At 46.6% G+C, this 9,854-nt stretch overlaps 1 protein-coding gene across 1 annotated transcript in view; it reads right to left on the bottom strand.

Annotated features, from left to right (window-relative positions):
• Positions 1-6,734: 6,734 nt before the first annotated feature.
• The window catches only part of FLNB (filamin B), an 88,257-nt gene continuing 85,137 nt past the window's right edge, over positions 6,735-9,854 (bottom strand). The window contains exons 49-50 of the mRNA XM_021532436.1: positions 9,230-9,433; positions 6,735-8,527 (exon numbers count right to left, since the gene is read on the bottom strand). Coding sequence (XP_021388111.1) covers positions 8,340-8,527; positions 9,230-9,433 — 392 coding nt within the window. The 3' untranslated portion in view covers positions 6,735-8,339. The remainder of the gene's footprint in view (positions 8,528-9,229; positions 9,434-9,854) is intronic.

Below are 9,854 nucleotides of genomic sequence, written 5' to 3'. Positions count from 1 at the left end.
GGAGGTGTCCCAAACTCCTACTGTCAGCACAGTCTGTCTCTCTAGATATTCATGAGACAATATTATAATTACATCCTAAAATATTTAACAGTTCATGCTGTCTCTAGATTTCCCCCCCCCGGGGATCATTACCCAGCAGTCCCAACTGCAAAGGGGTTTTAAGTTGTTCCAGCCTGCAGGAGCCTCAGTATATTCTGCAGCCAGAACAAAGTGGCTGCATGAATAAGGCTTCTTGAGCTTTATTTATGATCAAACAGGAGTTTTTCACTGGGAATCCAAAATTCCTGGAGAGACTTTGTCTCATGCAAGCCAGATCTCAGATCACGGCTGGGAGAGAAACAAAGAGGCTCTTCAGAAGCAGAAAACTGTTTCCTCCCCAGCAGCCCTGTTCACAGAGAACACAGAGCAGAGGGGGCTCAGCTGAACAAAAAGTGCTAAGACCCCCAATCCTTCAGGTTGGGGTCCTTGGGAAGCCCTTCTCCAATACTGGAGGCACCCTCACTTCCCACAGACCCAAGGTCTCCACTGCCCGCAGAGAGACCCCTCCCAGCCTGCACAAGGTCTCTCTGCTCCTCACCACACAAAAACCCACACGAGGAAGGCTTTTGCTGCCCTAGGGCTGTAAGTCTCTTAGCAGGGGTACCCCCAGGCACCCACAGCAGCAGCCCAAAGCAGGACTGCCTCATTTCCACAGCCTCAGTCATCGCCGCTGGATAGGTTTGTCCATCTGCACCTTCACTTGAAGAGGGCTCCTGGCTTCTTCCTGCCTTGGCACTGCTCCCCACTAACCCACCTGACACCTCTGCCTACCTCCTTTTGCCTCTTCTGAGCTACTGGCAGCAATGAGGACAGAGGGGAGCTGGTACAAAATTCCCCAGGGACCCACCTGGCTTCTTTCAGGGTCTGCACCTAATATCCGATCTAAACCTCCCCTGGTGCATCTTGAGGCTGTTTCCTCATCCATCCCCCACCTGGCTACACTGTCCTGTCAGGTATTGTAAAGTGATAAGGTCCCTCATGAGCCTCCTTTTCTCTAGGCTAAACAACCCCACCTTCCCCAGCTACTCCTCATAAAAGTTCTGCCCCAGACCAGATGTACACATGTACAGATGTTTGGCCACATACAGATGTGCAGCAAACAACTGAGCTGCAGCCCCCAGAAGGGCTGTGTTGTGCTGTAACACAGCAGACCTGGTGGCACTGACAGCAAAATCCAAGGCAGAAAAATCAAAGAGCCTACCAGTGTGATAGCAGCAGCTGGTCCAAGCTCGGCTGGCTCGTGGCCCCTCAGCCTCTGGAGGGATTGTGAGGAGCACTCACGCCCCAGGCTGGAGCTGGCCGCTCACTGACCAAGCATTTGCCACAGAATAGGACCACGAGTGGAGCAGGGGCTTCCTGGGGCATCAGTGCTCATGTGGCACTCCAGGGGAGCTTCCCTCAGTGCCCCTGTAGCCCAGAGCTCAGCGGTCCTGTGGGGATTTTTCTCTGCCAGGCAAGCCTGGGAGATGGAGAAAAGGAGGTGAGGGCAGCACTCATCTTTCTCCTGCCTCTAGTCAAAAGAAAAACAAATTTAAAACCCACTTTCCCCCCTCCATCTGTGGCTGGTGAACAGCAGCTGCAAGCTCCTTCAGCCTCTTGCCCAGGGTAAGGTTTTGTCTCCCTCAGGGCTCCTGCCCGGCAGCGGAGCCGGAGCGCACCGATGTGACCGGGGCCCCTCTGGTGGCACCGCGGTGTGTCCCAGCTGTCCGGGGCATTCCCAGGGAATTCACACCCCCAGCATGGCCAGCAAACCCAGCAAGGAAAGGAAAAGGAATTTACCCTCCTCAGCTGGGAGCTCATGGATCTGCATCACCCCATGTTCTCCACACGGACGTTTCCATTCACTGCGGACAGCCCATGGCTGACCCCAAGGAGTCCCCAGGCCTGCCGTGTTTCTATGTTAATTTTGCAATAAAAAGGGAGCACTTTGTTGGCTTGAGGTCTAGTTATTCTTTGCCCACAGTTATTTAACCAGGAAACGTGCTGTGATGAGCCTCCCGAGGTGGCAGCAGCTCCCAGGACCAGGTGCTGGCAGGTTACAGGGCACATCCACCCCTGGGAGCCCTTGGTGTCCCTGCCACACCTGCACCAGGAGCACAGGGGCAGCTGGCCTGGGCCAGCAGTGACCACAGCCTTTCCTGCCTTCCAACCCCCTTGAGATGTCTCCTAGGGACTGTGCTTCTGCTCTTTGGTGGCTTGTACCTGCTTTTGGGAAAGACGTGAGGCTGTTCTGGCACCAGTGCCACCATCCCCTGTCTGTAACAGATGCCACCAAGCCCTTTTCCAGTGTCAGGGGGAACTGTAATCAATTTGGATCAGAGGCTCTTTCTACAACCAGAGAATCACAGAATATTCTGAGTTTAAAGGGACCCACAAAAATCATTGAATCCAACTTCTGACCCTGCACACAACCCCAAAATTCACATTATGTGCCTGAGAACATTGTCCGAGGGCTTGTGAACTCTGACAGGCTTGGGGCCATGACCACTTGCCTGGGGAGCCTTTTCCTGGGCTCATCCACCCTCTATGTGAAAAAACTTTTCCTAATATCCAACCTTGACCTCCCTGAGCTGGGTTTAGCTCACATTCCTCTCTATCATCCTGACAGATCAGGGACACAACCTCTGCACTTTCACCTGGTATAAAACCACAAGTGCCCTTTCTCTGCAGGCTGGTTTTCCAGTAGGTGTGAAAAACAAGGTTAAATACTTTGTGTGTAATTTTAAATATAGAGTCTCAGCTGCCACTGTTTGCAGGGGCAATATTCTGGTAGAGAGAAGAGAGATTTATAAGAATTAATTTCCATATTGGCAAAGTAACAAAAAAACCTTCCCTGAAAAGCTCTGCAAATGCTGGCATTGAGTTATGACGGCTTTCTGTGTCTCTCATTGGGAGGAGAACTTGACCCCAGCCATTTTTGGGGAAGCCAGATGCAAAATCCCACCCCCCAAACAAAACACCCTAGCTGGATATCACTGTCAGAAGGAAATATCCCCCCTGGCAAGACCAGCTCCTTCATGGGTTCCAAAAGACTCAGACTTCCAACTCAGCAGAGATGTAAATATTTGCAGTACCAAGGTCTTGCAGAAAGGGAGCTCAGCACAGGAAAGAGCTGTCAAACATATCCCTAGGTCCTGCTAGATAATTTTTTCCTATTATTTTTTTTTAAATCATATATACTAGCCTTTCATTCATGCCATTTAAAAAATGTGCTTTAAATCTCAGTCAAATTAACAGTGACAGGAGCTATAAATCCAACCTGATTTAGTGACAATATTTCTTCTAAGCATGCAATATAAATTCACAACTATGAAAATTAACTCCCAAAGTCTGAGAAATTCTGAAAAGCCATTTAAAAGCCTTTTTTCAGGAGGCCCTGGGGAAACAGCCCCACAAAAGAGCGGGGCCTGGCAGCAGGGCTGTTTTGATAACCTTCTGTGAAAGGGACCTGAGAATATTAACCATTACTAAATGTTGTGGAGGAAAAAAATTCTGTAGCTCTCCCTGCTGCTTTTTCAGCTCAGATGGAGCTGTGAAGGTATGGCAGCTGGGATAGGAATATGTCTAAGTTACTGTAACACAAGGAAAAGTTACTTTTAAAATAAACATTTGTTTAGAGGAGTTTGAGAGTTTGATGCTGAAATGTTCAGGTAACCAGTGGGTTTAGTCCCAGCAAGGCTGGGTGCTCCAGTGCATGTTCTGCACTGCTGCTGTTGGCAGCAAAATTCCAAATACTCCTTTCTGCTGCTCTGGATGTGGACAGGAGAAAAAGTAAGAAAAAGAAGATCCTCCAAGCACAGATAAACACTTGGGGAAGCTGCCAGCAGCTTTGCAAGGCCCCATTCCTTGTGTGCCAGAGCTGTCCCTGACCTGGCAGAGGACAACTGGGCAACCAGTTTCATTTGGCTCACGGGAGAGCATGGCACAGCCAGCTGTCGTAATAACAAATGGTTTGGAAAGTCTTTTCTCAAACAAATAAAACACACTATGTAAAAAAGCACCGTGCCATTCCCTGAATTAAGTTTCATGCAACTCCTTCCCACTTTCTGTCCAGTAATGTTTCTAATCCCTTTGGATAGGCTTTTCCATGTGATTTATATAATGTACTACCACAATTTATACATAGTTGGTTCCCTTTTTTTTCAGGTGAAAAAAAGTGCATTGTCTGCACCGCAAGTACATTTCAATGTGGAGTAAAAAATTAGTTAGAAAAGAAAAATCAAATAAATTAAGAACAAATAAACTGCAAAAGTGAGCAGTGGGGAAAAAAGTTTCTGGATTAGAAATGTCACAATCCCGCTTTTAATAGACAAGTAGAAGGAAAGGTTTGCATAATCTTACCAAACCCAGAGCCCTGCAAAGCAACAGCTCTAGCACCCACATTGTCAATGCACCTGGCTGATGTCAGAGCAGGTCAGAGCTTTTTGGGGTGAAGGGAGATTGAGCTTGGACACACAAAGTGCTCTGTACAGGCTCAGGCCTGGAGACTGACCACTGCAGCAACATGGACAAAAAAACTTAAGTATACTGGAATACCTTTACACATATAAATATATACACACATATATATAATGATTAAAGTATTAATTATACAAATATTTTAAGCAAATATTATGTAAATATTAAATAATTTGAAGTATTAAATAAATGGAATATTTAAATCATTTAAATAATATTAAATACTTTTAAATGAAAGTTATTAAAATAATTAAAAGACATATATTTAATTTATTAGAGATACTCACAGCTACACAAGGCAATGTGCAATTACCAGTTTTGCATGCAACACCCCAATATATGAGGAACTTGCCATGCTGGCCGCAGAGATGGCCATCAGAAACACAAAGCCAAGGCCATGGACAGCCAGGGGGCTCTGAAGAGGGAGCTCCCCAAAGCAAAGGAGAAGGCCAGTGGGCAACCAGTGAGATCTCAAGGTATGGCAGGAACAAGCACGGCCCAGGGTCAGGGATGGCTACAGGGCAGACTTGAGCTGCAGGATGAGGACAGGCCGAGTGTATGGGTTGTGAGGAGTTCCAGGACATCATCTCCAAAGACCCCTTCTCTTTGGCCATTGAGATGCACCAATGCATCCCACCAATGCTGGGCAGGGGGCTGGAATGCTCTGGAGTTACCACCCCATGGCAACAGCTGTGCTGCAGGGACTTACCTTCCACCCACCAAAACACCCAGGGAAGCTCCCAGACGTGCCATGGGTCCCAGCATGTGTTCCCATGGGGCAGTGCCTGCCCTGGGGCTGCCCTGGCTCACTGCCAGCAGCAGCAGGGCTCCAGCTGGCCACCAGGCACTGCCAGATCTAGTGCAGGACAGATCGGGCCAGCTCAGGAAGGATGAAGTTCCAAGTGACACTCACAGGTACTAAGTGGTGAAATCCTACTGCAAACCACCACCAAGGAGAGAGGCTATGAACAAATAAAAAGAACTTAAGGTCAACTGAATTGTCAGAAAAGATTTTCCACACCTAAAGGCAAAAAACTGATGCTAGTCCTCTTCCTATACTGAAGAAAGTGCATCTTGTACCATTGCAAGTCTGCCCAGCAGGAGGCACTGGGACACCAGTAACACGTACACGACACCCCGCCCTGCTAAGGATAGCCACTGCACTTAGAAACCTTTGTTAAGGTGCCAAAACCAGAGCAGAATGTCCCCCAAGGCACGGATCTGTGCCCAACACAGTCAGTCCTCAGCTGGCAGAGCTGCTGGAGGTAGCTGAGTGTTGTTGTCCAAAATCAACCCTGCCAAGAAGCTCTTCTCATCACCACTGCTGGGGGCTTGTAGCAAGGTCATTTTTGTGGCCACTCCACAGCTGTCAGTGCCCAGGCCAGACAGAGTTGGTCACTTGAAGCAGAGCTCAGCTTTTACTGTTGCTACTGTTACAGGAGGTAACAGTAGCAACGAGGGTCCATCAACTTCACAGACAGCTCCTGATAATTTCAGCCTGTGTCATTAAAGCAAGACAAGGGGCAACAGGCAAGAGAAGGCCAGACAAACACAGAGTGGACTGGGACATAGGAGTTATGCAGGTGAGATGCTTTCAAGGTTATTCACAACAACAGCTGTATCCAGGCTTGTTTCGTTTGAAAACATTGAATAGGAGGCTCATGCTGACATACCTACCACAAGGCTAATGAGTTAACTATAAAAAGGAAATAATGTGATAAGCTTGTGGTAGGAAAGTCCTTGGCAGCCACTGCATCTCAGGTTTCATGGGGGCTTTCAGCAGGAGAGTGTTTGGGAAAACATCTGCTGGTTTCCATGGCTGTGCCTGGAGGTGCTGGCCCCAGGTGCAGGGAGACACCTCCAGCAAACAACCCCAGGGATCCCGGGGGAGCAGGGGGTGTGGGAGGCTCCGGGATCACAGCCCAGGTGGCAGCTCCAGGGACACAGCACTGCCCCCGTGCCCAGGGTCTGCACAGGGGTGAACCAGCACAGCTGGATAATGCTCCATCCACACTGTGCCCACTGCACCCTGCACATTTACGCATGCCTTAAAGTTCTGCCATTTTGTTTTCAGGAAGAAAAAAGGTTTCAGGGAGAAAAAAGTTAATGGTGTTGAGGTTCTGCCCAAATTTTCATGGCTACCTGCATGGTCCATAGGCTATTTGGTCTGCCTGAAGCTGCTGTGTGGTGTAGTTTCAGTCTGAACTTTACTGACTACATATGAAAAGAATCCGATGTTGTTTTTAACATGCACATTTTAATGAAGCAAACATTTCTATTTAATAAGTTATAAGATACAATTTTACAATCCTGCATTTTATTCCAGTTTATTTTGTTTTTACTTTCTAGTTTACAATGTAGTGAGCATTTCACATTAAGGCACTAAAAAAGCACAGTAAAAAAAACCCCAACCTTCCTTTTTCCCCAGTAATTGTATTGGAGAGCAGTACATCCACACATAATTACAGAACCGTGAGCATGAACTTCTCCCAAAGGAACAGTGACATGTCAACAGGTTTTCAACAAATCCTACCTTCTCCAAACTGCAGAGTTTGAGCTCATCAGGAGAGTTTACTAAAGCCTCAGAAGCTGACAGCAATTCAGATATGCACCTGGGAAGTTGTATGGAGTAATCCGGGACAAACAGACAAGTTAAAAGGAAGTTTCCACTCCCTAACCCTCAGCAGCAATGCCTGTTGCAGCAAAAGGGGATTTCAGGGGAGATGAGTTTGCTTCAGGCACGTCCTTGGACTGAGATACAATAAACCATCTTGCACCAAAGAGGGGTTTGTTCATTGATACTGCTATTGTTGGTATTGCTATTACTGGTAACTTCACAGCCCCACCCTGTGTCCCACGGCAGATGTGGGTCCCTTCCCAGGATGGCTTCTTTGCCTCATCTCAGACACTGGCCTGGCCTGCAGCCTCCAGGGGAACCAATGGTCATCCTCTCAACACATCTTGGTGCTCTGGACTGCAGTGACTCTGGATCACACATGTGACAGCCATGCCTGGCTTAGCAAGTTCAGGGGCTTTACTTAACCCAGCCAACCCAGGGCTTGTTCTTAAATCAAAAAGAGTGTGGGGGGGTTACCTGTAAAGTTGAAGAAACATCACCAGCATCCCAAGCTCATTAAAAACCGCATTACTAGCATTATGGTCAAAAAGCTATCTGTCTCTAGAGTTACAAAGCGTTAACATAGAGAGGCTGAAAGCTTACAGGAAGTAATTTTCAATCTGCTTTTGGTTTGCTATAAAAGATAAACTTTTTCTAAATGTAAACCATTGGCAAAGCATTTTCAAAAACATTTTAAATTTGAGTGGTAAAGCTACTTTTAATAGCTTTTTATAATGTTAAGCATTAAAATTGATCAAGTATACAAAGGCACCTACTATAGTACCAGTTTTACCTCATTTCTTTACAGAAAAGAATTTGAACTGGGGACAGCCCAAGTCATATTCCATAACTAAAATGTAGTCTCCAGTCAAATAAAATCAGTAGTTAAGATACCCAATTACAAAGACAAATTCCAGTTTTCAATCAACATCTAAAGTCTTTAACATCCGCAAGGGAAATTAGTGTCTAGTCATCCACATGATTCTCCAAACATTAACAGTGACCCGGACAGTACTACAAAGGTACAATTTGAAGAGATATTAAATAAATTGACATTAGGTTGGTAAGTAGGATAGAAGTGAAATGCTTGTAAAAACAGTTAGAATTTATGTCTGACTATTGAAATGTGAGCCGTGTCTATCTAGAAATTGCATTTTGCAACACGACTGCACCCAGTACAACTCTACATCTGAACTGCGAATGCAGAGAGCACCTGACAGCGCGTCTATGGAACGGTGACGTGGAAGGGACTCCCAGGAATGTGCTCGTCACCCCACTTCACTGCCAGCACATAGTCCCCCCTCTCCTTGACAACATAAGTGACATTGTACTGATGGCTGCCCAAATGCTTGATGGACACCTCTTCACATGGTATTGTAGGTCCGTGGACACCAACTAACAGCATGTTGGAACCTATAGCAAAACAAATTGTTAATATCCTTGAGCTTAAACAAGGCTGTGGTTGCATCGTAATATATTGGCTCTGTAACACATGGACTTTGTTATTTTAATTCACAGAGTGGTAGCTGAGCTATACCTCAGATTAATTTGGTATAAGAAGGAATTTTATATTAAAAAGCTTTCAACCTCATAGAGTTGAGGGTTTATCTGTGCTATTTGCCAGACCTGACAGGTTACCACTAAGCAGAGCACAGGAGCCATCAGTGCTGCTTGTGAAAACAAGCTGGTATTGCTTTACAAGTACTTCATCAGAAGTTAACAGCAGGGGCCAGTGGACACAGCTGGCCTATAATCCACCCACCACAGAGCTCCCAGATGGTGATGATGATGAGCATCAAAAGGTAACAGGAACACCGTGCATTACATGCTACAATGCACCACAAGGGTTGCTTAAGTTCAGCAACCTGTTTGTTCTCATGCCATAATCCTGTGGTTCTTTCAGGTGCACCTGGCTCAGACAAAGACATTTGGAGAGGAACTTTATGGCCTCTGTATTAGGACTGACTTGGTGAGCACAGTATAATATTTACCATTTTTCTTTAGTACCAGATATTTAACTCAAGCTCCGAATTTTAACTCTGAAAGTTGGTTTAGGGGAAAAATGCTCAGCTAAACCACCGACCCTGAACACCCATCTGGTCCCTGTATCCATACCTGCTTTGCTGCAATCCACAGAGAAGGAGCTTTTCTGACCCACAAAAGCCTTTGAGAGTCCTGCTCCCCGGGAAACCACTTTGCTGGCATCCGAGGTGGATTTGGGAATGGCGCTATAGCAAGTTTCAGTCGATGACCTTGTCACTGACTCTACCAGGATGGAAGAGGTTTCGTTGGCACTGCCTGGACTAACGAGTCGCTGCCCTGGAAACAGAAAAGGTTTCTGACATTCAGATTTGCCCCATCTGAAAGGCATTCAGAAGGAGGTTTCAAAACCCTCCTAATGACTAGCATGCATTCTGCATCCAAAATGCATTTTTGGAGAGGAGCAATTTCCTACTTGGATTTTTAAGCTGACATCTTCCAGCACTGCTGGCAACAATCCCATCCCAGAGCCCTCAAGTGGCTGAAGGACCACAGGAACTTCAGGATTCATTAAGCAAAGCAGGTTGCTTAAGAAGAGTTAATTGTGCTCCAATCACCAAATGCCAAAAATGACTTGAGTTGGCAGAAAAGCAGGTGCAATTTTGCAATAACCCATTTTGAAAGCAGAGCATGTCCCAGCCTGGGGGAGCGCAGTTCTTGCCACCCTCTCCCGAGAACATCACCACAAGAGGGTTTCACA

Source organism: Lonchura striata, chromosome 12 (genome assembly GCF_046129695.1).
Source record: "Lonchura striata isolate bLonStr1 chromosome 12, bLonStr1.mat, whole genome shotgun sequence".
Lineage (NCBI taxonomy): Eukaryota > Metazoa > Chordata > Aves > Passeriformes > Estrildidae > Lonchura > Lonchura striata.
The sequence above is the reverse complement of the archived record's forward strand: the minus strand, read 5'-3'. Positions and strand labels throughout refer to the sequence as shown.